A 27,385-nucleotide genomic window follows, 5' to 3' on the forward strand; every position below is an offset into this window, starting at 1 on the left:
ATAACTAGTTTTGAAGTCGGAAGGCAAGGATAATAGTTTGTTCAACTAAATAAAAAATGCAATATCTCAGCATTATTGTTTATTATATTTGATAGCTTGAAATCTTGGTAACAGATTTTAGCAACATTCATTGAAGTCAGATGATTTGCTTTCACAGGCAACATGAAATGATGGCGGGCTGGATCTGGCCCCCAGGGCTTGAGTTTGACACCTATGACCAAGTATGACTAAATATCTTACCTCTACCGAGGAAGTTACATTGGTTAGTTATCGATATCACGTGAAAAATACTTGGCCTATCGCCACTTTGTGGTGAGACGGAGTTTGAACTAAGGAAGAATCCTTCAAATTTGAATGGCTTCAGATTCAGTATGTTTCTCCCACTTTTGAATTTTTCCCTGCTCGATGGGGTTTGGGGTTAGGTTGGGGGTTGTTGTTAATCATTGCCAACAGTGGGCCTGTGAAGCCCTTTGAGACTCTTTTGTGATGAAGGGCTATACAAACAAACTTGACCTTTGGCAGAACATAATAATACATTGCACGCTTTCATTTGTCGTTTAGCTATTGTAGCAATGACAATCAATATTTGACGCTTGTGTGTCAAAACAGAGAATGTTACCATCCATACACGTACAGTATTGATATTTATTTTCCCCAGATTGTTTTCATGGCAGCGATATCAAAATAACCTCACGACTATCATATTCTGACTAACCATTTGTATGAAAGCGTACAGTTTGGTGCTGATCTGATTCAGGAGGGTTAGTAGGCGTTGGGGGGTGGGTTCCCGACTGGTTCACACACACTTGGGTTTGATGAACTTTGGAGGAGGAGGAAGTTAAGAACCACAGAAAAGCGCCGAGTCATAACTTGAGCTCGGCTATGTGCCGACGTCGACTTCTTCTTCAGTGTTTGTCGCAGCTGCACGGACGCTAGGAAATCGGTTAGTTCCGCAAGTTCAATTCCACTAAATAAAAAAAAGCGCTATGAAGTCAAGAGAGTACGATAAAATACACCTGGTTGGTTAAGCTAATAAAGTCAAGGAGTAAAGGCTTAGAAATGAGAAGTTGTGACTCACTACGTAAGCACCAGTATTTCAAACTTCAGACCGAGTCAAAGAGCTTATTGTTAGTCATTTAGTCACTTTTTTTGAAGCCTTTTGTTGTTTTTAGCATCACTGACTCAACAGAACCAAACCACAGAAAAAAAAATCCTCAAGCTTTTAGTCTGAATGAGATATCTCTTATACAACAACATTGCCTCGTGTTGTTTTTGTTTGGCAGTAGAACCATTAGTTTCTACTAGCCGCTAACACGCTAGCACAACCTACTAGTGGTAGAAGCGGATGTTTTTGGCGCTACACACGTGTGTTAGCTTCATTAGCTCACATTCGCCGGGCAACGAAAGCCAACAATTTCAGCTACATTTTCGGGGGTACAAAAAGATGGACGGACTGTTATGGGTTGGCACGTAGTTAGCATAGCTAGCAGTGTAGCGCAAGACGGTCGGCCAGTGGGCTCAGATCGTTGTTTCTTTTTACAGTGAACCCTTTCTGATTCATGAATTGCCACTCACAGATTTTTTTGTGGAACACAACTAAAACTATTGATTGAAAAGTAAGTAAAATGTACATATAGGGTTAACTTTTTATTGTGTCCTTGCGTCCAAGCATCCTTTGTGTCCTTAGCAATCAAAAGGTGTTATTAACGGCAACTAGCAGTTAGTAGCCATCATGAGCTGTTGTGAGTGGTCACTATTTTTATCCTCAGTAAGTGTGAGAATTGTTGGAGTATGTTGTGCATGATTTAAACTATTAATGTAGGCAATTACAAATGTTTTTAATTTGGAACATCTTCTATTTGCACATTTTTGCTATGTGCGTCGGGTCTGGGTCCCTAAATCCCGCCAAACCGGAATATGCGAAACATCACGTGACCAACCCCGGAAAACAGGTTTGCGGACTTGAGGGCTCACTGTATCGACAAACCTTTTGACCAACAACTGAGGGTTCAAGTCATTACATTCATACGGGCTGCGTTGTGATCCGCGGATGTTAGCATGTTCGCGTCACCGTTAACATGCTAACAAACAAAGTGTCCCAAGTGTTTCGCGAAAGTTCAACAAGAGCATCAAGAGCGTCAAAAGACCAGCAGGGCCCAGGGTGGGCGGCGCCCTGCTACGCCCCTCCTCCGCCCGGCCCCCTTGCTCATCCTCCCACTCGGTCCTCCGCCGCTCCTTCTCGTCGTCGTCCTCGCCGCCACCCGGCGGTCCGTCGTCATCCTCCCGCACCTCGTTTTCGCTATTGCAGCGCTCGCCTCGGTGGCCCTCGTAGCAATGACAGCGGAAGCGTTCCTCGAGCAGTTGAAGGTCCCGGGGCGAGTGCCACCCGCTGACGGTGAAGTCTCCGTCCCCCCCTGCGGGGCGGATGCTGTAGGTGGCGGCGTTCAGGTGCAGGTAGTGGCGCGCACCCGGGTTGCGGCGGACGCAGCGTCCGTTGTTCTGGCACAGGAAGTCGCCGCAGAACTCGGCGGCCCGCGTCACATTGGTGATGTACTGGCCCAGCCGGTGGCTCAGGAACCAGCGCACCTTGGTGCAGTTGTGCTGCAGGGAGAACAGGAACAGAAACAACATCCATGAGGCCCAATTAGTACGAAAGTAGCTTGAGTTGCGCTTTCGTCACTGCCCAAACTGCTCATGGTCAGGCTACGAAAGTTCATCGCGTAGCATTAGCATTTTGGCTAACAAGCATAGCATTATTTCAGACCGGGCTACGATGTTTAACCTGAAGCAGACAATATTAAGGCTGCCCTTTGTTTGTCTAGATGTGCCCTGACCGTGACTGGCGACCATTCCATCCTTTCTCTCGATGGGTCCTGACATTGCCCGGTGACCAGTCTAGGTTGTACGCTGCAGCTCACCTGTGACCCTATACCACGGGTGTCAAACTCATTTTTGACACGGGCCACATTGTACTTATGCTTTCCTTCAGAGGGTCGCGATGACTGTGACAAAATGTAAATGTATAATCGCCTCATCATATCATTACGTATACAGTGGAACCTCGGCTTGCGTATGCCCTAGTTTTTGTATACGATTCGGTTTTCAACATTGTTTTTCGCCCCCAAATTTTCTGCTTTTGCACATCCGCTTGGTTTTTGTACAGTTGAAAACGGTCCATTAATGCCTTTAAAGTATCCGCCGCCCCACATAACATTTGATCAAACGTCTTTAAGAGTGAACACAATTTCAAATTTCAAACCTGCAGAATTCCCTTCATCTGTACTTTTTCCTTTTTCAGGGACAGAGGAGAGCAAACGAAAAGAGGATCAAGGGCAAAGGGCAAAGGGAGCGCACGCCGTCATTGCTGTTTGGGTGCGTGCGGGTGTCGTACGGCTCGCACTCCCAAACGTTGCAGGAAGAAGCCTCGTTCCACTCCAAAGCGGACACAAACAGTGTGACTTTCCGACATAGACAGAGCCCTCGTTTTATTTGCACATCATGAAAAAAAAAAAGATGTTTCAACCATAAAACCATAAAGAAGCCCTCTTTGGTAATGGAGGAAAGCGCCACGCCAAATCCCCAAGATGGCAGCATCGCCCTGAAACAGCACGATGCTCTTCAGTGACACACTTTGACCGTTTGTATTCATTTTTTGTTTTGCTCTTTTAAAAGAAAGAAAGTGTGTGTGAAAAGAAACATGTCAAGCTTTGACACTCATTTTATTTCCCGTTTTGCTTTGGTGATACCACAAACTATCAAAGAAGAAAAACAAGACTGAGAACAAAGAAGGAACGCGCCGTGAGCAACGCTGACTCACCGCACGGCTTGAGCGGAAGGTTCAACATTCACGGGCACGGATTGCGACACGCACGTTCTACTTTCGACACGTGGCCCGTTCATACCATCAATACTCTGCTGGGATGCCTAAACTTGTCCGACTTCCAACGCGTTGGCATTTCGCTCCCTCCTAATTGACGGGACGAGCCCAGATTCCCCACCTAATCTTCATCTTCCACTGAAAAGCGGCGCAGGTCCAAAATCCAAAGCGACGCAACATCGCCATCTGCGGGGATCCGTTGGTCATGCCAGACCCAATTCTACGCCTCGCGGTTGAAAAACATACTCGGCGAACACATTCATCGGTGGCAGTAGACGAATAGAAAAGTTCAGGCGGTGAATGACTTCACTATCGTTGAACTTGGACTGAGGCATTTATAACAAGAGTTAATTTTACAGCATATAATTTAGATGCATAGTTGTGCGCTAAACTGGCTGTCAAGCTAGTTGGCTAAAATTTCGATTATTATTTTTTTGCTTCGCCACGTGTTTAGCGGCCTTTAAGAGGCAAAAGGTGTAAATGTCGACATTTTTAACGACGTGTTGTGATTCTTTTCGATCGTCAATTATTCTCAGACACTCCAGTAGACCATGTGACGTTCCATCAATCCATCCATCCATCCATCCATCCATTTTCTGAGCCGCTTCTCCTCGCGCGGGTCGCGGGCGTGCTGGAGCCTATCCCAGCTATCATCGGGCAGGAGGCGGGAGACCCCCTCAACTGGTTGCCAGCCAATCGCAGGGCACATACAAAAAAACAACCATTCGCACTCACATTCACACCTACGGGCAATTTGGAGTCTTCATTCAACCTACCATGCATGTTTTTGGGATTGAACCCCGGTCCTCAGAACTTATTTGAAATGTGTTTGTAGTCAGTTTGTGTGAGGTTGCAGCGCGTCGTAGGGAAGAAGAAGAAGAAGAAGAGCAGGTTCAGTTGCTCACCCGCGACGTGGTCAGGTTGAGGTCGCCCCAGATGACGAATCCGGCGGCTCCCAGCGCCGCGCTCTCGCCGATGGTCTGGACCAAGTCCTTCTGCGCAGAGGACACAGCGAGCTCAAGGTTAAGGTGTGACTTAGCATGTAGCTACTTAACAAAAACAACTGGCTTGCACTGTGTGAACCGTCAGGTGGCGGTGACATTGGTATGAAATTGTACAGCTATTTCAAAACCTCTAGATGGCGGCATACATTTATAAAATGGGAAAGCTTTTTTATTTTCTCCTATAGCTATGTATAATGCGCACTATTGACAATTTTTTGGGGGGGGGAAAAATGCACATTATACATGAGAAATTACGGTATTCTTTGGACCGCTGTTTACCACAATTGGCGGCATGCAAAATGCAAGCGGAATGCGCAGTGTCACACTGTTAGCATTAAGCGTGGCCGCCGTGGCCTAATTAGCTGAAGGTTTGTTTTCATCACGTCTCTCTCAATGAGAGGTTTAGAGGTTCTGTGTTGTTTCCAACCGAACTTAAAAATCTGAAGAAAATCTGAAGGTGGTAGGAAAATTCTCGGTTGATTTCACACGTTGCAGCGTAACAGACGTCCGTTACCGTGGTGAGGAAGGTGAGCGGCTCGTCACGGTATCCCAGCCTCAGGTAGACGTACGTGGGGAGGTCGTAGTCGTTGGAGGTGAGCGAGGCCACGCGCAGCGCCTCCCGCACGCGGTGGCGGGCAAAGTGCAGCTTGCCCACGCTGTTGGTGTGCGACTTGCGGATGGCGACCGACGGGTAGAGCGCCGTGCTGCTGTTCCACAGCCAGCGCAGCTCGTCGTTCCTCAGACTCTCCGGCAGCGGGCACAGGCCGGTGTAGTCGTCCTCGTGGAGGTTGTAGTTGTGGCAGTCCGGGTAGAGGTAGAAGCCCCAAAGGCCGTTGGGGCGCAGGCGCGTGCCCAGCTGGAGCGTCCGCTGCATGAAGGCCCGGGCGCTCTTCTCGAAGCGGCGCCGCGCCAGCTCCTCCACCTGAAAGCAAGTCCAACAATTCACGGATTTGAGAATTGGCCACAAAGTGCTTCTACCCGAGGCGTTCGCTAACGTTTGTGTCCAGTTGAACTGCAGTTGTCGCTATAGCGATTTTCAGCTGATCGTATCGGCTGAAAAAGATCAGATTTTTAAATGTTCTTTTTTTTTTTTTTTTTTTTTCAAACGCACAAAATAATATATGACATATATATATGACATAGTGAAATGTTTTCGGGTTTGTGTGGTAGAGTGAAAACGACGAGAGGCGTATACTCGAAGACAACGGACCTTCTAACAACTCCTACTTTAACACATACAGAGCGCAGGCATATATTCCAAAATCTGCGCTACAGCATTCTGTAGTATTGGAGCGACTGTTAGGAAGGCGCGACCCTCACCTGCGCCGCCGTCACGTTAAGGTACGCTTTGGCGGTCAGCTCCCGCGACATACGCCGGTACACGTCCTTCTTGTGCCAGTTGCGGCTCCACTGCGGCCGCCAGAACTCCCAGTCGATGACGGCCAGGCCTCGGAAGTCTTCGGAGGGGATGAAGTGCTCGATGTCCTCGTAGGCCTTGAACAGGTGCACGTCCAGGCTGCCGTTCTGCGGGACGCCGCCGTGCACCGCCTCGCCCTGCGCCGTGTAGCGCGGGTAGTAGCCCAGCCGGTTGGCGTAGAAGATGGTGACGTTCTGGCCGGTCCAGCCGGCGCGGGGGCTGCCGCGGATGTGGAAGAGCCGCTCCAGGTTGACGCTGACGTTGTACTTGATAGCGCACATGTCCAGCGGCGCGTTCCAGGCGGCCACGAACGGCTTGCGGCCCACCAGGGGCAGCCGGGCCGGCTTCTGGGCCAGGGCGGCGTGCAGGAGCAGAAGCAGCCGCGAGAAGGTGAGGGCGACCGGGACCGCGGGCTGGCTGGAAGATGGAGCGCCCGCCGGCCCTGCGGGCATCCTGGTGATCAGGTGCGGGGACTGTCAATCATCCTGAGGAGAACGGGGCAAATATTTAACTGGAGTTGCGCGATATGGCCTTACAACAGATAACGTGAAAATTAGTGCTTCCTCTTTGGAAAAGAATCTCCCTGAGAGTACGTAAAACAATGCCAAACTGATTCCATTTCTTAAACGGGAATTTATGTCGCTTGTCATGTTTTTAAAAAACAAAAGGTGCGAGAAGTGTGCGAAAAGTCGCTAAATATAGCAACAGAACCACCAAGTTGGCAAAGCAGATTGTGCTTTTGTAAACGTGCTCCTGTCTGATCGCAGCAAAAAAACAAAACCAAAAAAAATCATCTCGCCAAATAAACTTGAATTATTTGATCAAATGTATTATTCAACCCGCCCGGTATTCCACTGATTGAAGCAGTCATTCCTGTCGCTTTAATGCGCTACATTCCAAAGATCATTACTGACTTTTGGAGACTTTTAATAACAGAGGGAAATGTCTGCGAGCGAAAACACTGCTGAATGATGTTAAAAAAAAAAAAAAACATTTTACGAGGTCTCTTAAGAGGATTTATGGGAACCAAAGCTGGAGGAATTTAGCCAGTGTAACGACATCTCAGTTGACACGCTGCACAAAATCAGTTTAGGATCAGCGAAAAACTCTGCAACCAACGTAAATGCTTTAATATAAGTATAATATGCTGTTTTGCAGTGGTTCCAATGTTCCAGACAGCATTCGAAATGCTAAAGTATGGGGGTACCTATAGGAAATAAAATATGAACCTGGCAAAAGCATTGGGACACTTACAGGAAGTGGAAAGAAAAAGAAATGTGGAGTTTGGTCCAAAGTATTGAGAAAGGTACAGGAAGTGGAAAAAAGAAAATGTGGTGTTTGGACAAAAGTATTTTGCAATAAGTGAAAAGTGAAAGCTACAGCAGCTTCCACTCTTGGAAAACCTTTGGGGTAACGTCTGTCTGTGGGGCATGTTCGTCTATTCGCAAGCATTGGAACAAATCTCTCAACTCATTCACTGCCATCGACGTTGAAACTCGTCAACTGGAATCTAATCTAATGTAATCTTTACGGCCACCATTTTCTAGCGTTTTCGCGTGAAGGAGGATCTCGCCCACCTTGCTCCGGTTTGCGAACCACTGTGACTGACGGATCCCTGCAGATGGCGGTGTCTGACGCGATGGTGAGAAAATATGACGCTGTTCATGCAGTGAACGACATAGGGCATGAAAAAAAGCCACTGACATTCAACTCGAGCCAGGCGGTGAGTCAGCGTCACTTAGTGTTATCTTAGTTGTCTATCTATGAATAAATGATTCTTTTGCCATCAAAAGCCCTCTGTCAGTCTTGTCTTCGTTATTTTATAGTTTGAGTTGTCACAGAAGCAAAACACGGCGTCAACATCACTGATCTGCTTGAAATGTTTTTCACGAAAAGCTCGATTTCCCCCCCCCCCCCCCGCTTTTTGGAATGAAACTGGTCTTTTTGGTGAAAACCAAAACATGCTCTCCTCCTGATTACTAAAGAACGGAAAACTCTAGAAACAAAAGTTTTTTTTTTCTGGTGAAAGAAGAGAGTACTCCAGGGGTCACCAATGTGGAACATGAGTAGCTAAAAACTGCTCACCAGTGATGGGACATTGTGATGTTGTAAAAATGTAAACACTGGCAGAGCTCTACATATGTTATTAAAGATCATTTGAGCAAATGTGTTATTTCAGAAGTGTGTTTTACATCTTTTCACATTCATGAGGACCTGAGAAGTAGCTCTCCGTTTCAAAATGGTTGGCGGTCTGCTCTCTCTTTCGGTGTTTACATTGCGACAGAACACAATCATCTGTGGGTTTTGCGAGTTCAGTCAAACGGCTGCCAGTCGACGAGTTCATCGATTTTTCAGCCAATTATTGTTCGACCGGCAAGACTTAACGTCTACAGCGACATCCGGGGACTGCACGGAGCGAGGAGACGAACTCTCCCGACCAGAGCCGAAGCCTCAATGACAGACGCTCGTGCCAAAATTCTCCTTGTGGTTTGACGCCATCGGGCTCGCCAAACGCGTCGCCCACGGCTCCTAGCGGCTTTTGAGTCCTCTGCGGTGTGGGCGCACGGGCCTTTGCGGACCTCCGGCAGGAAGTGTGTCGTAAGGAAAAAATGAATCGAATTCCCGACAACGGCAGGAAGTACTTGTGGAAGTGTGGACCCTCCTTCACGGGACCTTCCATCAATGGCGCTCCCTTCTTTGGCTTCCTGCCTGGTTTCCACCTCACGTTTGATTGTTCTTGACTTTTAACCGCATGCTGGATTTCCAGAAGGTTCTGATTTGATTTAACAGGAATCGCCACAGGAATAATCCTTAGTAAAGAAAGTACATGGTATGCTGCTTGCTGCTGCGACTCTCATCTCAGAAAATGAAATAAAACTTTAAACTGGTCGACTTTTGGGTCGTCTTAATTTCATGCCATTGTCATGGAAGTAAGATGCTTTCGTCATGACCGTGCATGATATGCTGCTGGCTGCTTTGCTTCACTGAGCTCAGGCGGAAAAACAAACTAGTCGTTAGACTGGTTGAGGTGTAGGTCGTCACACATAGACGACGTTGTCTACAAATGGATGTGTTTTCATGGGAATAAGGTTTATTAGTCATCACAGGGACATGATATGCTTCTAGAACTCAAGGAGAAGAAAACAAAGTGACTGCTTGGCATATGGATGATTGCGCTTTCATGCCATCATGGACAAGTTTCTTTAGTCAAGACAGTGCATGCTATTCGGCTCGTTGCTATGCCTTGCACAATTTAGGAACTATAATTTCCCACAAATATTGGACTGTTGATGTGTTGGATAGTCATAAATGAATACTTTTGCCATTGAAAGAAGCTCTTTTAGTCAAGAGAGTGCATGATAGGCTGCTGGGCCCATCTCAGCTCAGGAAGTAAAGCAAAACATACCGACATATGAGTGGTCGTTATCCTGGAAATAAGCTTCTGTTGTCATGATATGCTGCTGACTGCTTGGCTTCACTGAACTGGTCTGGAAGAACAAACAAGTCATGATGCCGTTGTCATGGAAATAAGCTTGCCAATTGAAGATAGTGTATGATAAATGCTGCTTGTCGCTATGTCTTGTGGAGGAAAAACATTGTCCTGGTCGACTATTCGTAAACTGCTAGCAAATTGAAATGCGGACAACAGCAGGAAGCAGCCAGGCCTTGAATGTCATGTTTACATTTTGGCTTGTTCTTTAAGTTACAAAAGAAAACGTACCCGACCCCTTTCGCAGAACAGCCTGGAAGTGATTAGCCGGCGTTTGTTGATGCCTGCGGTTCTTGTGGGTTCTCCTCGTTCGACAGATCCGCGCGAGAGAGAGAGCGAGAGAGAGAGAGAGCGACGCCGTCTGATTGTTTCTGCTGGAAAATGTTGTGAATCTGAGAAGCGCTTTGGCACGAGCTTTGGATCATCCTGTCGCCAGGGTGGTTAGGGAGGAAGGGAGCATGGGGGGGGGGGGTGGACTTTGTGACTCCGGACCAATCATCAGCAAAGTAATCCTCATTACCACAAGAACTAAAAAAAAAAGATGAGCGTAGAGGTGCAACGATTAATTGACAACTAATTGATTATCAAATTAGTCGATTAAGACCTTGTTTCACTTAAAATTGTCTAAATCCTCAGAATTTCAGCCTCTCAACAGTAAATATTATTTATTATATATACGATCATAAGAAAGCAGACTGATTATCTTCATGTTTCATCAAAATAAGACATCATCTTTGACTTCGGAAAACAACGATTGTCGGTTTTGCCGATTTTCTGGCAAATGTTACGGACCAAACCAGGAAATGATAAATAATCAATTGATTTTTGTAAATATTTTGAACTGTCCGTTAGAAATAATGTTCTGTTTTTTGTTTTTTTTAAATCAAGGGATCGATTAATCAAAAAAATTATCACGAGACTAATCGATTCTTAAAAGAATCTTTCGTTGCAGCTCTAAACGAGAGCCAAGGTTTGGCCGCCGATTGTTGAAAATCTGAAATACATGGAGAACATAGAAAAAAAAAAAAAACATGATTTTATAGTTTTACGCCTCCAACCCCTGAAACACATTTTAACTCATTAAAACACACATAAACTTGTAAAACGATCAAAAGAACATTTTGAAGTACAGTGGTGCCTTGAGATATGCCACACGTTCACTGCAGAACAACAAAAATACAGAGTTTGACGTTGGGGATTGGAGCTGAAGTCCCTGACGGCGGCGCGCCAGAGAGCAGAAGCCAAAAAAGAAAGAGAAAAAAAAAAATGAAGAAAAACGGGAATCCCTCAAATGCGCCATCAGTCACCAAAAAACGCCGTCCGACATCACACCTTGATCCTTGGATGACCCATCTGGGAACGGCGTCACAAAAACACCGCAAATTCAAAACACGCTACATGGACAAAAGAATTGGGACACCTGCAAGCTTTCTTTCCAGTCTTACTAAAAGAGGTTCAGAGTGTCTGTCCGTCGTCCCAAACTATTTGATGGCCTTGTTCTTCCACACCACACTCATCCAAGCAGCTCTTGCTAGGTGCACTACAGAAAAGGAACTTGCCCTTAATCTCTTCCGAAAACGTTAACAAAAATCGGGGCTTTTCCTAAACGTAAAAATAAAATAAAATACGTCTGAGTTAAGGCCATTTTGGTTCGCACGTTATGAAATGAAAAATAAAATACAATACCGTTAAGTAAAGACCAAAAATCGTCAAGGTTATTTGTATAGCCCTGAATCACCCAAAAAATAGAATCAAATAAAATAGGTTTACAGTTCATACAATTTTGTTTTCCCGATTGATTCATTAAAATACAGTTGAAAGTTCAATCAAATATATTCAAGTAAAAAAAAAAAAAAAAAAGACTAAACTAAAACAAGTTTACTGTTAATTTGAACGTTTTAAAGATTCTACTCTAAAATACGCATTTGCTGTGTAATTATTTTTCCTGGATTATAAAATCTATTTTAAAATAAAAAGACTTTTGAAGTTCATTTTGGTTTGCAGATGATCACAAAATACACTTATTATAGAAATAAAATAAGGCGAGTCAGCTTCGCTCACAGCGCATTTCTTACTTCCTTTTTTTCTGTAACTAAATGACTATTTTGCCATCGAAAGCCCTTTTTCCATTATTGTTTTTTGTTTTGTTTTATAGTTTGAGGTGTCACAAAAGCAAACAAAATATTAGCATCAAAATCACCCCCCCCCCCCCAGAAAAAAACACCTGTGTCGCCACTTTTACGACCTCTGCCTTCTCCAAGTCGTCTCTTGGCCCTTGCCGCAATTACACCGTAAACGTCTCACCTCTAAAAAAAAACAAAAAAAAAAAACAAGTGCCACTTTGGGCATTTTTTTAAATTCAAAACGGGGTGAGCCAACATTCCTGGTGTGAACATTCCTCCCTTTTCCAGTTGTACCGTGACAGCTGGCGCGCCCAAAATAAACCACACAGTAAACAAAAAGTGAAGAAAAACAATGACACATGCGTCCTAACCCCAGTTACCCGATTACTCACCTGCAGATGAGGTGGGTTCTTTGTCTTGCGGGGGGGGGGGGGGGGGTATCATGTCGGCCCCAAACTCATTCCACTCGTCCGACGTGCGCCCCTGTCAGTGCGACTGTGTGGAAGACGAGCCCGCCGCGCCGGCTTTTATAGCCCATCGCCTGCAGGGAGGAGAAACAACATCGTGATTACATTGCGGGAGGGGGCGAGAGACGTTGACACACAGTGAAAAAGAGAGAGAGCCAGAAGAAGCCTTTGAGGATATCAGAGCCAAGCGGGAACGGGGAGCACACGATCACGTGCATGTGTTTGCACTTCACACTCCAACCAACAGGAGGCAGCGTGTTGGCAGGCCTCCGCAAACTGCTTTCTTTCCAAACATTTCGATGTCTGATTTTGTCCGTTCGTTACTCTTATTCAATGAAGTAGTACGGTGGCCTGGAAGTGCAAAACAATACAACAAATTGTGAAACACTTTAACATTTCAGAGAACACAAAATCAAAATAGGAAACACTTTTACAAAAAGACGAACGATTCTTCCCTTGAATTCTCGCTAGCATCCTCTCGCTTTAGCAACCGGCTTCTTTGGAATTTGGTTCGTCTTTTTGTAAAAACGTTTCGTCTTTTGTTTTTGTGTTTTCTGAAATGTTAAAGTGTTTCACAATTCGTCACATTGTTTTGGACTTCCAGGCCACCGTAAAGTAGGGCTGGATGGCACGTCGTTAAAAAAAAAATTAAAAAAAAAAAAAAAATATATATATATATATATATATATATATATATATATATATTTTTTTTTTTTTTTCCCACAAAAATCACAGTTTAAATTTTCTTTTTTTCTCTCTTTGCAAATATGAAACGAAATTACAATCAAAAGAAGGTTTTTGGTTTTTCCCTTCTGGCATTTGCTTAATTTCTCTTGACACCAAACAAACTTTGAAACCGTTTTTTCCTGGAGTTTTAAAAAAAAAAAAATTTTTTTTTATCTTTACGACAATAAAGGTTTCCGCTGGAAAACAATCGCAGAGTTTATCGCCAAAGACGTGGTGCCCGTTTATGTTGGCCATAAATGGGCACTATTTTAAACCACCATTTTTTTATTTTAAAATTTGACATTACATTGATTTCAAAGCACTTACCGCTAACTCTTAGGAGTGAAGAAAACACTTTGTAAATTGCGGCCTATAGTATGACTACTAGTTGTGGTTTAAAGTCCAATAAATATTAAATGGGAAGGTTTTTCAAAAGTCATTACTTTCCCTGGTAACTTAATTACTGTACTTTCACACTCTGATACTCAATCAGATATTTTACTGGTTCTAGCTTGTCGTGCTGGCCAGATGCTAATCGTCTCTAACGATGGGAAATGTGGAGGCTTCACGTCAACACAAACAGTTGATTGGTTGTTGTAATTATTTCCGTTTTCTGGCATACGTTTCTTTTCCCGAGCGCTATTGTCAGTTTGAGCTTTTGAATGTTTCCTGAGGACATTTCAATGTGGGAAAATCCATTGTGCCTGGGGTTTCGTCGTTTGTTGTGATAGCGAGCAGCTTTTCGCTGAGGAGCAGGAAAAGTCTTCTCCCTTCATGTGGAGCGCACAGAGAAGACGTATGCTTCGCATGCATTCAGGAGCAGAAGCGCAGACCGCATTCTAGACATCTACTCATTCGGGGGCCAATTACGCAGCCCGCCGCCTAGGCCTCGTCGCGTCGGAGCTGAGAATTCAGCGTACGCGTCGGCTGAAGTCTCCGCGCCGCGACTCCCGGCCAAATTCTTGCGGCCGACCGGCCCAGACCAAAGTCTGGGCGGGAAGGCGACCCCCGTAACGTCTCTCAAAGCTTGAAGAGCATGCGGGACGATGACTGCGCTTTTCTTTGCACCCCCTCCGAGGGTGAAAGCGCTCACCCCCTTTCCTGGCGGGGCCGCCGTTCCCACATATGGATCGCGTTACGAGAGCTTCTGCTCCAGACGGGCCGCAGGAAGCGGCGCTCGGCTCACGCTTCAAGTGGACGGTCGATTCAAATTGCGTTTGCGAAGGCGAGAAGCCGAACGTTCGCGCCGTACACGAAGGTTGTGCCGAGGTCGCCAAGTTTACACCACGGCCGGGTTTTGTCCAAACATTACACGCAAGCTGACGCCTTGTGGCTTCTTTCATCTGCAGCCGTGCTTTCCACAGCTGCGCAATACATGCGGAAGGCGTGCGATAGACACGCCAGGCCACTTGTGGGCACTGTCATTTTTGTAAAACGACACCCAGAGTTGGCGCTGAGTCATTAAGCCACTTAGCCAATGTGGCTAAATAGTATAAACATCTCCTAGCCACACTTGTGTGTAGTTAGCCACAACATCACGTGTGCTTACGTGGTTCAACCGTTCGCCACACTTAGCCGGCCCTCGTCACTGCGAAGTCAAAAAGCATTTTCGGATGTGGGCCCACTTAAAACTACCTCGTCATCAATCAGGAGTGGGGCTGAATCATTTGGATCAAATCATTTTTCTTGGTTTGTTGTCACTTGAAACTGCTTACATTTCTTGAAGACTGCATCATTTGCACAATTGCCATTGTATCGGCATTACCACATGACCGGTGACCATCGCTCAGAGAGTCTCCCCAAAAGTGGCGTAATGTCTCCAAAGTGACACGAGTGACACTTTTCATCACCAAGATGTCAGTATAAAAGCAGTTCAAACGATAAACGATATTAAATGTTGATTCAATGACAGTAAGTGTTCAATTGATTCACTTGTTATTTGATCATCTTTAAGACGGATCTTAAGGACTTTATGTGGAATTTTCTCAAATTCAACCTTTTTAGTTGAAGATAAACAATACTCTAAATCTATGGTGGTAACATTTAGCCCACCTTTAGCTATCAGGTAATTGTAACAGATTTGAAAAGCAGTAAAAGTGGTCAAAGTGGCCCCAAATGACTAGCTAGTTATGCCACTGCCGCCGCCGCCGCCGCCGCCCCTCGGCATGACAACCAAAGCGAGATTAGCGGCTCGCGCATTCATGAACAAGGCAGCTAGCAGGCTGCGAGAACAAATGTGTATCGCAGGACCCATTGACCGTCAACACTTCAAACGCACATCGCGGTAATAAATACGCATGCTTCAAGTCAGCGCCGAGCGGCATCGGGTCGATGCCCCGCCCCCCGCAGCTGGGAAATCCCCTGAGCCTGACTGCTTATAGCCAGAAGGGGCTGGACGGCGGATTGAAGCATTTTACGAAGTGGGCGAAAAACGAAACGGTAAAATGAGCGCGCTCACTCGAACTTTTATCAGGAAAGGCTTTAGAGTTTTGCCGCAGGCGATTTTGATTTGAACGTGGGCAACATTCGCTTCCTGCTTCAATTAGCCATTGGCGAGGTGGCGAACGGGCAGCGTGAACCCTGGACACCACACACACTTTCATTGATATTGAACAAATACATTTTTGAATTTTTATGTCAATACTCACGTTTCCTCCTTAGCTCCCCTTCATTGTGAGTCCCTCAGGGTTCCATTCTTGGGGCACTCGAGGTTTCTTTGTACATGCTCCAACTGGCTCAGCCACTTTGATGAAATGTCATGCCACTGCTACGGTGATGACACCCAGACCTAATTCTCTGCCAAGCCCAGTAACGTGAACCGAGTGACCTCCCTCCATGGATCTTGAGCAGCTACCAAAGAATGGATGTCCCAAAAATGTTCTTTATCTGAACCATTTTTAGTTGGTTCTGAAATCTTTGCTGCCGCTGCTTCTCAGTTTATTGGTCTCCTTTAACTAGAACATTAAACCCACCGCTAAGAATCTCAGTATCTTTTTAACATGACATTTGACCATTACGTCATTAAAGGTGTTCAGTCCCGCTTTCTTCAGTTACAAAACATTGGTCGAATAGGAGCTATTTTTACTGTCGTTCGTGAAATCCGACTGTCCGTCAAATTGGAGCACTTTTTTCGTGGCCTAAAAACACCGGCACAGTACAAAATGATTGTAAATAAATATTAAAAAGCTTTCAAATGTTTGAAAAGTTTTAAAGTTCATCTAAACTTGCTTCAATAGTGCATGGGAGGGGGAATTTTGAGTTCCAACTGAACGCCATTTTCTGTCCGTTACATCCGAAGTCCGTTAAACCGTGGTTCCACTGTAGTGTCGGAGTACTGAAATAAATGAACGATTCTACCATATTCTAATTTATTGCGATACACCCGTAAAGCCCTTCATGTCCTCCCTTCTCGATACATCTCTGAGCTCCTCGTTCCTCATTCCACTGCACGACCTCTTCATAAATTGCACAGGTTTCGGACAGAAATTTCTGGGGGTCTTGAAAAATCTGTCAAAATTCTCTAAAATGACGAAGAAGAAGTCAAAGGAGGCGAGGTACAAGAAGAAGTCGAAGAAGAAGACCAAGACCGAAAGAAAGCACATCTTTTGATGTTTTCCGTTTCCAGTTCTGAGCGCTTGTGTAGGTTGCCATGTTTTTGCTTGAGCTGCCATGTCGTTTTGGGGGGTCTGCCACGTGAGAAGTGATTTGGACACAAAATCCACACATGGATGACGGGTGGCTGGGACGGCGGCCATGTTGTTGTTCTTCTTGCACTCACTTGAACTCCCTGTAATATTCCGACTCCCGAGATTTATTTGTGTGGGTTCGTCCGGCTGATGATTCCTCATGACTCACGTCTATTAAATTTAATGGACTTTTATTCGAGTTTCTTGTCTTTTCACGTCATTCGCTTATTATTATTTATTTCTTTCTTTCTTTTTTTTACAGCTTTTTGCCTCACCGCTGTTCTGTGAGAAAGGCATCGACATGGAATTTTCCGGCTTCTGAGTTCGTATCAGAGGTGAGAAAGGATATTGGGAACAATATTCCCTTCTCCCACCTTGTTGTGTTGAAAGCAATTGTCACACCATATGCTACTGCTGACATAGGAACAGGTGATGAATCGGTTTGATTTGATCAATTTGGGTTTATTTGTTCGAAAGATTTTTTTTTCACATTTTTTTCAGTGGCTTCTCTCGTTCTGGTTCTAGTTCACATCTTAGCTGACTTGCACTGCCCACACTAACAACATGACTGCGAACAGAGAGTAACTCGTTTATAAAAGCTGTCAGTTTTGCGACTTTAGCTATAATTAGCCACTTTTCCAACCTCTCTCATGACTTTTTTTTTTTTTTTTTTTTAAAGCACCCAATGAATTTGAGTCTCGCAAAGAAACAGTTTATTTTATAATGTTGATTGTTGAACATTTAATATGTATTAAGGATCAAACTGTATTTACATACATTTTGACAACAGGGATATTTTCCAAGAGGAAGCAGTTAATTCACTCGTCTAAAAAAAATTATATTTTTATATGATGACATGTTTGCCAGGTTGACACTAAAGAAGGAGAAAAGGATCTATACAGGTTGGCCAGGCAGAGGGATAGAGATGGGAAGAATGTGCAGCAGGTTAGGGTGATTAAGGATAGAGATGGAAATATGTTGACTGGTGCCAGTAGTGTGCTAGATAGATGGAAAGAATACTTTGAGAAGTAGACGGGGGAAGGGTGAGGCTACAGGTAGAAGAAATAGCGAGGGTGGAGGACTTGAAATACTTTGGGTCAACCGTCCAGAGCAATGGTGAGTGTGGTCAGGAGGTGAAGTAACGGGTCCAAGCCGGTCGGAACGGGTGGAGGCAGTTGTCAGGGGTGTTATGTGACAGAAGAGTCTCTGCTAGGATGAAGGGCAAAGTTTAGAAGACAGTGGTGAGGCCAGCCATGATGGAGGGATTAGAGACAGTGGCACTGAAGAGACAACAGGAAGCAGAGCCGGAGGTGGCGGAAATGAAGATGTGGAGGTTCTCTCTAGCAGTGGCCAGGTTGGAGAACATTAGAAATGAGCTCATCAGAGGGACAGCCGAGGTTCGGTGTTTTGGAGACAAAGTTAGAGAGAGCAGACTTGGATGCTTTGGACACGTCCAGAGGAGAAATGGTGAGTACGTTGGCAGAAAGATGATGCGGATGGCGCTGCCAGACAAGAGAGCGAGAGGAAGACCAAAGAGAAGGTTGATGGATGTCGTGAGGGAAGACATGAGGGCAGTTGGTGTTCGAGAGGAGGATGCAGGAGATGGGCTGACATGGAAAAGGATAACGCGCTGTGGCGACCCCTAAAGGGACAAGACCAAAGGAAAAGAAGAAGAAGATATCCTTTCTGTGAAAGTTGATGCTGGGTAAAAAGCAGGTTAATAGCTTGTTTGGTACTCTAATGTAAAATTTCGTATTTCATTTTGTATAAGTGGTTTTCAATGACTTAAAAGTCCCGTATTTGGTCAATTTCAACCTCCATAGAGTGACTCTCAAACATGGACTTAGTATAAAAGTGTCAATTTCATTTGAAAAAACACCTTGCTTTTGTCATTCGAATGTCCAGAAAAGGCCCCTCTGTCAGCTACTTCTGTTTGACCCAGTTTTGTATCCGCTCTGTCCATATTTGGCTAAGACCGCCCCCTTTCCTCTGATCGGTCGCCTCCGTGTTTGCTATGTCGACAGCGCTGGCTCGGGAGCGGAGAGGTAGGCGGACATCTTGGCTAGTGACGCGGATGAGGTCAAAATTCAAATGAGCTGATTTCAGGCCTCTCGGCAGAAAAATGTCTGGAACTCGGAAAAAAATGTGTGGATCATTTGAATTCATATTTTACATATTTACTGAGGCACCATAGAGACAATATTGCATCCCAAAGACAAGAAAAAGAGTTGGCTTGGTAAAATATGTCCCCTTTAAAATAGTGTCAAAAGCCTAATTATGTCACGTAGCCCAATTCAAAAAATGAAACTAATATTACACCGAGACACTGCACACACACTCTGAGTGAAATATTTCATCATTTCTTTAACATATATGTTTAATTTTAACGATTGTACTTTCCAGCAAAGGAAAACACAGAATTCATCAGCTGTAGGAACTAGAACGTTACCTAAGAAACAATGAAAATATTTTTCAACGTAGATATTAGGCAGGGATTTGACCTCTGCAAAGTATTTCCCAAGTGTTTAATGAAACTATACAATGTCTAAGTAGTGAAAGAAATGAACTTTGCCACCATTTTCTAATTTATTGAGTTGTCAGTGTATATTATAACGCCTTAGCACCCAGCCCGAGTTGGCTCCATTCTTCTCAGTTGCAGTTATATCCCGCTCTGATGCGTTCTGCATAAAAAGCCCCGGATGTTCGGTTCCGCCGGTTTTGCCGGGCTTCGTCGTGAAATCAACTCAAATTTTATTGTTACTGCATCCTACTGAGACCGATTTCTGTGGTCAGTTTGTGTACTCGCAAGCGTTCGGGCAGCCTGTTGTCACGCCGACAAGATGAAGGCGAAGACGACGAAGACTGTACATAAAACAATGTCTAATTGATTCGCAAACGCTATTGGCTTGATGATAGTGTGTTAAATAAATCAAAGTGGCCCTCGCGTCCTTCCGATTTTTCTGTACGTGGCCGATGACAGGAAAAGTTTGGACACCCCTGTAACTCGACGAACTGAGTCAGTCGCTGAAAATATGAGAAAAATGTCAAGATTTGTGATGCGAACCACCTGAAGCGCAACACTCGTGAGGCCCCGAGTCACTTGGTGTACTTGTGAGGAGAACACACACACACACACACACACACACACACACACACTGAGTGACTGGGCGAGGCTCTGAGCGGTTGTGCTCAACCTTTGGGGCCCGACCAATCGTGACACCGCATTTGTCCAACCATTTGATGACTGACAACAACAGTTGAGCCTAAAAACTGCTTTCAGGGAAAGGGAATTGCGGTCATTAAGGCTCAAATTGCAGTTGTTCGCCGCTTTGAAATGCAAAATGAACAAGTCGAGTTTGTGAGCTGGCTTTGACTGACGTCATCTTTCTCGTGTTTTTGGGAGTTAGCCGCCTGCTGTCGATCGGCTTAATCCTCGCGACTGGCCGGATGTCCTCTTCTTTAACGCCATCAGAGTGCGTGTGCATGCACAGGAAACTAGTAAATACCTTTATATATTTTTAACAGGGCCTTCCTTCCCTGCAAGTACACATTTCAGTATGTCTTAGCAAACATTTGTTTACGTGTTGACTGATAGCCCAGAAGTTGAATTTTAGCTTTCATTGAAAGGGACACCTGAATGCAAGCGTTCTGAAGTCACACTTATACAAACATACAATTGTTTACTGTTGCTCAGAACAAGGCGTTCAGAAATAATCTTGGTTGATGAGCCGCATGCTGCTTCATCGCATCGAAACGCAGGGCTGACTTTTGATAGTTATTTTAAAATATACGTAACTCATCCACTGCCCTGGACGTTTATAGTCATCAACGGGAATCCAACCGTTCACTGCCACGCCGAATATGTTTGTCAAGTCGGTTTTTCAACGGGTTGGCGTGGAAGGGGGTCTTGTGCAGCTCGTCTGTGAAATCCAGGTTTGTAAACCGCTGTAATGACAAAGAAGACGCCGGTAGATGGCGGCATTGCATCGCTTTGGATTTGAAATCAGCACAGCTTTTGAGTACAAGATAAAGATTCGGCACTGAATCTCGGCTTGTAATGTCGTTTATGAGGGAGGCGAGGTCTTTTTAAGCAGATCTCGGTGCTGAAAAGTGCGTCCTCCGCAATGGCTGGCAACATCTTGTCTACTACCAGCTACTTAGCTTATGCCTGGATAAGACTACAACACAAAGGATATTGTCACCGAACACAATTTTCTATGGGTCTTGAAAGATCAGTCAAAATGCTTGGAAATGGCTGTCAACATGATGAAGTCTGATTTGAAAGTCGTGAGTTAATAGAAATGTGCAATGTTTGTAATTTGTTGTTGTGTGATGTCATATTTCTTGCTGAAATCATGTACTGTATACATTTTTTCCCCCATCACCCTGAGCGGAAATTCCGTAGCACTTTTTTTTAGTTTGGGACTTTCCCGTTTTAGGATGCGCGAACAGGAAGTGACTTGTGTGTGGGAGGATGTTTAGACAAAGAGACACTTGACGAGAAGACAGATGCCCAGCAGCGTGATGACGCACAGGCAGGAGAAGTGAAGCGAGAGGAGGCTCAAGACGCCCCCCAGCGGACTGTCGGACGGCGGCGCGAGGGGGCGTCGTGCGGGCGGCGTGGGCGACGCCATCTGTGGCACCTCGCAGTGGATGCCGGTCCAGCCCTGGTAGCACTGGCAGGTGAACTTGTGTTTCATGTCCAGGATGTCCCGGTGGTCGGGGTGGCCGCTGACGCGGAAGCGGAGGCCCGACAGCGCCACCTGCCGGCGGACGGTGAAGAATCGCGGGTTGAGGTGCAGGTAGGCGCCCGACTCCAGGCTCTTGCGGACGCAGCGGCCGTTTTTCTTGCACAGCGCTTTGCTGCACAGCTTGGCGGCCGACGTCACGTTGACCACGTAATGGCCGAGAGGGCCGTCGATGTACTTCTTCACCGTCAGACAGTTCCTCTGCACAAACAAGCACAACTCTCGATACATCTTTTAGTCCTCTGGCCGAGGGCTCCACGGTTAGTCGAGTTGATTTGTCAGGATGATTTTCTTTTCATTTTTAAGTGAATTGAAGGGTTTGTTTCGCAATACATTATGATTATACATGTTTGAAGATAATTGGTGGAATGTGCAGTACAAAGACTGAGAACGACTGTATGTAGTACTGAATTGTGGAGATATAGTGTGAAACTGTTTTTCACCATTTCAGTTGACCGGATTTTTTTTTTTTTAGCCGTGGCTAAAACGGTGCCCGGTGACGTAATTGCGAGTTACTTCGTTATAATTACTTGGCCCATTTCTACCGCTACTTCAGTTAGCTCGTTTAATTGAACTTGCTTAATTTGCCTTTTCCAGGAAAACTAACACTAACAAATGCATCTTCGTGTGTGTGTAATGGCTTGAATGAGTAGTTGGGATCATTTCTGCACTTGTATCTGCAGAGTTTGAAGGGCAACACATGTCAGTTGTGCAACTCATATTTTTTATGAAGCTGTTTATGTCTTTACATTTACGCACTTTGTCTTTCCGTTACGCAAGACGGCTATTTGAGCGGTCCGCCACCATTTGCTCTGTCAATGGGTTCTATCAACAAAGCTGTGGCAGAATTGAAGTTATCATTGTTTATAGGTTAAAGCTGAAGAAACCTTGTGGTTCAGATTCTTTTGGCTTTGGACTGCCATTAAATTAGTGTATTTATCTGAACATGACCATGACTTGTTATGAGGCAGTAGGGAATGAGTGAAGTTAACCGAAAAACTTCGACACAAATGAACTGTCCTTAGGCAGTGATTCCTTCGTTTGCTATCATCATCATCATCATCATCATCTTCAAGGTCATTACCTGCGATCTAGCGTATTCTGACGAACCCCAGAGGACAACACCGGATGCTCCGAGGGAAGCACTCTCACCGATGGTGTGCACCAGGTCGCTCTGACAAAGACAGAGAAATATACAATTCGACCTCTGCCAAGAACAACGTGTCTGGCCGGAAGCATGACAACCGAGACTGTCTAAAGTAGTTACCTCTGACAGAACCACGAAGGTGTAGGCGTAGAAGGGTCTGGAGTAGACGAAAACCGGCAACGTGACGTCTGGGCGTGCGATGGAGGCGATCCTCATGGCCTCCTTGACTCGGTAGTGGACAAACTTGACGGTGTTGGCCGAGGACCTGAGCTCATAGTCCAGGTAGATGGATGGGTACAAGGCCGTGCTCTCCTTCCACAACCACATCAGGTGGTCGTTTCGGACGTGCTCCACGTTGGGGCATTCGCCGGTGTAGCGCCGCGGGTGTTGCTTGTAGCCGTAATTGTAACAGTCGGGAAACAAATAGAAGCCCCACAAGCCGTCCGGTCGGCGACCCTCGGCTAAGGCCAAAGTCAGATTCATGAAGGCCTGCGCGGCTTTCTCGAAGCTCTCCTTGGCCTCCTTCTCCACTTTGCTCTCTGGCCAGTTGGGGTGAAGCTTCCGAATCTGCTCCTTGGACTTGTTGCGGTAGATGTCCTTGCTGCCCCAGTTGCGCACCCACTGGGGTCTCCAGTTCTCCCAATCGATAACTCCCAACCCTCGGAAGTCCTTGTGGGGGATCAGTTTGTCGATGTCGTTGCGGGCCTTGCTCAGGTGTTTGGCGATGCTCTGGTTCTGCGGGAGCCCCCCGTTGACCGGTAGGCCCGAGTTGGAGTAGTATGGATAATAGCCCAGGTGGCTATGATAGAAGATGGTCACATTGGGTCCGCTCAGGGTCTCGTTGAGGTTGGCCACGATGTCGAAGACGCTCAAGTCCAAATCCACCTGGAAGCGCATGCGGCACGGCTCGGTGGGAGCGTTCCAGACCACCGCGAAGGGCCGATGAGGGATCGGGGGCGCCCGGGCCGGCTTGGGCGAATCCTTCCGAGCTCCGACGCTCACCCCCGAGCTCAGCACCAGCACCAGGACCCGGAGCCCCATCGACGCCATGTGCCCCCGATCCCGGCTATGTGGCAATTAGTGGGTGCGCAGCGGAGGGCGATGGAGGCCAAACAGACGCATTAGGAGCTTCATTGAGCATACATAATCAAATGGAGGACACATGAGCAGGAGGAGGATGAAGAGGAGGAATGTGCTCCAGTTACACAACAACACTGGGGAAGGCTTACTGTTTTCATGATGAATCATTACTGATGGACTTTACCTAATAAGACCCAATTTATTATACCTAGGAAGTTGGAACATCACTTTTCTTCTCATTCTTCTCAAAAAAAATGGAGGGGGTTGTTTCGCCATCCATTTTCCAGCCACTTTATTTCCACTAAGAGACACGATTGTTTTGCGAATGACATGAAAGGAGCTCCGTGGAGCCACCGAGAGTTCATTCTGCCGTCGACTTGAGCGTATTTCCTCCTCAAGAAGCTTAAGTCCAGCGCCCCGTGAAGGTGAAAGACCTTATATTGTTTTGCAATATATGCCACCAGACGTTGTACGGGACTTCCAAAAAGCTATCGATTGTATGTAGAGAGGCTGAATACAAATATGTTTTGGAGCTGATCTATAACATTTATTAGCAGAGGGTCGCCTTGCTAGTTGACTTTTTTTCTTTCTTGTAATTAGTTATTCCCCCACACCGCAAGTTCAGCCACCACTGAACTTTGTTACTTGCCACCACTGCTGCAAAGCTGCAATCAATCACAGTGTTCCCTCATGTAGAGGACAACCTCAAGAGGAGGAGGTTTTGTTCTGGTGCTGCCCGGCCTGAGTGCGGCGACTCCTGCCGACCGCTTGCAGGCCCACAAAAACCCAATTGGAAGACGTAGAACTCCAGACCACAAAAGAGTGGAATGAAGCCACCGAGAGTTCATGCTGAGCTCTGTTTTGTCGAAAAAAACCTCCTCTGACGACATCCAGATGAGGCCCGAGAGGATGGAATTTTGGAATCTTTCAATCATCCGTCAGTTCAAGAGCACCATTCATCAACGCAATTATTTTTCAAAGATTTTGGTGGACCGAGTCCAAATATTTATTCATAATTCAAGCAAACTGGCGTCCAGGGAACATTGGACCCGGACAAACTAAGAAACCATAAATGAGGATGAAAATACCCTCCACAACAGCAGGTGGCAGCGGTCCAATATGGACAAACTGTACGCGTCACTGTAAATAGCGCACGTGTAGCTACGCACAAAGTGTAACCTTTCCAACAGCAAGACTTTAGATTTTCTTTTCTTAAAAGCATCTGTAAACTTGTGTTTTGTGCCAGTTCTAAGTTCAGTTTGGTCGATTAATTAGAATTATTGCTCTGGATGATTTTTGGTAGCTTCCCAGATTTTTTTTAAATGAGAAAAAAAAAAGATTTCTTTTAAAATATATACTGAAAAAAAATTATTTGGAGGGGGGAGGGAATGTTTTTTGATTACATTTTTTAAATATAATTTAAAAAAATAAAATGTTGTTTAATTATTTCTGTGGAAAAAAAAACACTCATATCTGAAATCATCTTTGCCCATTGAAATGAATGGAAAGGCAATTAATACGTTCCAGCCCTTCCCCACAAAAAAACAAACAAACAAAAAAAAACATTCGTTTTTTAAAAAAAAAATTTTCACAATAGAAATTGGACTATTGTACTGAATAAGAAGCATCTGCTTAATGTAAAACCACACAAACAATTTTATGCTTTCATATTTTTTAAAGAAAACAATTTCAACGTTCACAAGACGGAGGAGAAAAAAAGTCAACCCTTGTTTTTAATAACTGTTTGACCCTTGACCCTTTGGCAGCAATGAGCTCAAGCAAACGTTTCTCGTAGTTGCAGATCAGATGTGCACAACCATCAGGATAAATATTGGGCTATTCTTCTTTGCAAATCTGTTGCAGTTCAGCAAAATTCTTGCAGGAATGTCTGCTGTGGAAAGCTTTCTTGAGGCCATGCCACAATCGGGTTGAAGTCAGGACTTTGACGGGGCCACTCCAGAACACGTATTTTCTTCTCGTGAAGCCATTCTGTTCTCGATTTGCATCCTGTTGTCCTCTTTTGAGCTTCAACTGTTGGGCAGTTGGCCTCAAGTTCTTCTTCAAAATATCTTGATAACGAAACTTGTCAGTTAATGTTTCCGTGGATGATCGCAAGCTGTCCAGGCCCTGAGATAGCTAAGCGCGCCCATAGCATGCTGCTCCCTCCACCATGCTTGACAGTCTGGATCGGGTTCTGATGTTGTTGTTGTTTCTCCTTTGGTTACATCTGTCCACAGGACAGTTTTCCAGTAGTACTATACTCTTGATTTTGCAGATCAGACTACATTTTATGGCCAATTTCTGCAGAAATTTAAGACATTCCAAGGGGTTCATATACTTTTCCCTCCCACTGTACGATAGTTCCTGCATACTCCAGTCTACTTGTTGAGTTTCTTCTATAAGAAGGACCACACATCCCGAATGCTGAATGCATTTCCTGGCACCGATGAAACACATCAAAATGCTGTTTAGGTTTTAAGGATTTAAGTGTGTTATTGTGCACACATGGTGGAAAATATGAAACTGGCACAAGATGTCAACAAAAGACATCATAATTAGAGAGAAGAGCGTTTGGAATTCAAACAAAAAGTCATTAGAAAAAGACTGGTGAGGATTGCTCAAAGCGTAACAAGCTTTTCACACACATTTTGCCCATCATGATGTAGATTATTGATGGCGTGGTTTCCAGCTCGTGGTTGCCCGACTGCACTTTCCAGATGGGATTTTGTTTTTTTTTTGTAACGATTTTTATTAACAGTGCCAATGGAACAAGCTGTGTTTTACATTTGTCTGCTTAAATACGCCTTGAAAATGTGCTGACTCACACTTTCCTTTGATGGAAGCGAACTGCGGCAAGAGATGAAACCGTATGAACATTTCATATTGCAGTTATCGGGATCACGGTACAAGAGCCCCGACGTTTTGCTTTGTGTGGCAAGCCAAAATTTGAGTTGAGTTCAGTGAAAAAAAAGGAGCGTGCATACAAAATGACAGCCGGATGCTCACACAGGCTAACCGGCCAACCTGATGTCCCTCACTAGGCCAGGCTCCTTAAAGGCACACATGCAACACAAATAAGTACATTTGCCACTATATCACGAAAATAAACTAATAGACCCTACCAATTTTTTTTATGACTACAAAACACGGCACGATGACAGACTGGTTAGCACATCTGCCTCACAGTTCTGAGAACGGAGGTTCAATCCCCGGCTGTGTGGAGTTAGCGTGTTCTCCCCGTGCCCGCGTGGCTTTTCTCCGGGCACTCCGGTTTCCTCCCACATCCCCAAAACATGCATGCTAGTTTGATTGAAGACTCTAAATTGCCCGTAGGTGTGAACGTGAGTGTGAATGGTTGGTTATGTTTCTCCCTGCCCTGCGATTGGCTGGCGACCGGTTCAGGGCGTACCCCGCCTCTCGCCCGGAGATAGCCGGGATAGGCTCCAGCACGCCCGCGACCCGCGTGAGGAGAAGCGGTAAAGGAAATGGATGGATGGATGGATGGATGGATGGATGGATGGATGGATGGATGACTACGAAACCAAAAATATCTTTCAAATAGGTGCGGCTCCATCAAAAGCATTTATTTACTGGCCCGCCTCCGATTTGAATAATAAAAT

At 45.3% G+C, this 27,385-nt stretch overlaps 2 protein-coding genes across 6 annotated transcripts; both read right to left on the reverse strand.

Moving 5' to 3' along the window:
* Window positions 1-2,069: 2,069 nt before the first annotated feature.
* On the reverse strand, window positions 2,070-12,387 carry hyal4 (hyaluronidase 4). 4 transcript variants are annotated; one of them, XM_061677275.1, is made up of 7 exons: window positions 12,304-12,387; window positions 10,020-10,159; window positions 9,705-9,786; window positions 6,202-6,783; window positions 5,396-5,803; window positions 4,783-4,872; window positions 2,070-2,601 (listed from the first exon to the last, which is right to left on the reverse strand). In XM_061677275.1, the coding sequence occupies exons 4-7, from the start codon at window positions 6,748-6,750 to the stop codon at window positions 2,074-2,076; spliced, it is 1,575 nt and encodes a 524-aa protein (XP_061533259.1). In that variant the 5' UTR covers window positions 6,751-6,783; window positions 9,705-9,786; window positions 10,020-10,159; window positions 12,304-12,387; the 3' UTR covers window positions 2,070-2,073. The 4 variants fall into 4 exon arrangements, with proteins under 4 accessions (XP_061533259.1, XP_061533258.1, XP_061533260.1 ...); XM_061677274.1 differs by having other exon boundaries at window positions 10,020-10,316; window positions 12,304-12,329; XM_061677276.1 differs by lacking the exon at window positions 9,705-9,786 and having other exon boundaries at window positions 10,020-10,316; window positions 12,304-12,329.
* A 5,099-nt stretch (window positions 12,388-17,486) lies between these two features.
* On the reverse strand, window positions 17,487-23,761 carry LOC133402911 (hyaluronidase-like). 2 transcript variants are annotated; one of them, XM_061677203.1, is made up of 4 exons: window positions 22,806-23,761; window positions 22,623-22,712; window positions 21,324-21,739; window positions 17,487-20,735 (listed from the first exon to the last, which is right to left on the reverse strand). In XM_061677203.1, the coding sequence occupies exons 1-4, from the start codon at window positions 23,733-23,735 to the stop codon at window positions 20,672-20,674; spliced, it is 1,500 nt and encodes a 499-aa protein (XP_061533187.1). In that variant the 5' UTR covers window positions 23,736-23,761; the 3' UTR covers window positions 17,487-20,671. The 2 variants fall into 2 exon arrangements, with proteins under 2 accessions (XP_061533187.1, XP_061533188.1); XM_061677204.1 differs by lacking the exon at window positions 17,487-20,735 and having other exon boundaries at window positions 21,175-21,739.
* Between the last annotated feature and the right edge of the window lie 3,624 nt (window positions 23,762-27,385).

This window comes from Phycodurus eques, chromosome 5 (genome assembly GCF_024500275.1).
Source record: "Phycodurus eques isolate BA_2022a chromosome 5, UOR_Pequ_1.1, whole genome shotgun sequence".
Lineage (NCBI taxonomy): Eukaryota > Metazoa > Chordata > Actinopteri > Syngnathiformes > Syngnathidae > Phycodurus > Phycodurus eques.

What these genes read in the sequence shown, in the direction of transcription:
- hyal4 (XM_061677275.1), bottom strand. Translation starts at nt 6,750, where the DNA reads ATGCCCGCAGGGCCGGCGGGCGCTCCATCTTCCAGCCAGCCCGCGGTC. An exon ending in TTAACGTGACGGCGGCGCAG is followed by an intron (nt 5,804 to 6,201) that starts GTGAGGGTCGCG and finishes ACTTGCTTTCAG; the next exon opens with GTGGAGGAGCTGGCGCGGCG. An exon ending in CGCTCACCTTCCTCACCACG is followed by an intron (nt 4,873 to 5,395) that starts GTAACGGACGTC and finishes TCCTCTGCGCAG; the next exon opens with AAGGACTTGGTCCAGACCAT.
- LOC133402911 (XM_061677203.1), bottom strand. Translation starts at nt 23,735, where the DNA reads ATGGCGTCGATGGGGCTCCGGGTCCTGGTGCTGGTGCTGAGCTCGGGG. An exon ending in CAGAATACGCTAGATCGCAG is followed by an intron (nt 21,740 to 22,622) that starts GTAATGACCTTG and finishes TTGTTTGTGCAG; the next exon opens with AGGAACTGTCTGACGGTGAA. An exon ending in TCGCTTCACTTCTCCTGCCT is followed by an intron (nt 20,736 to 21,323) that starts GTGCGTCATCAC and finishes TTGTCATTACAG; the next exon opens with CGGTTTACAAACCTGGATTT.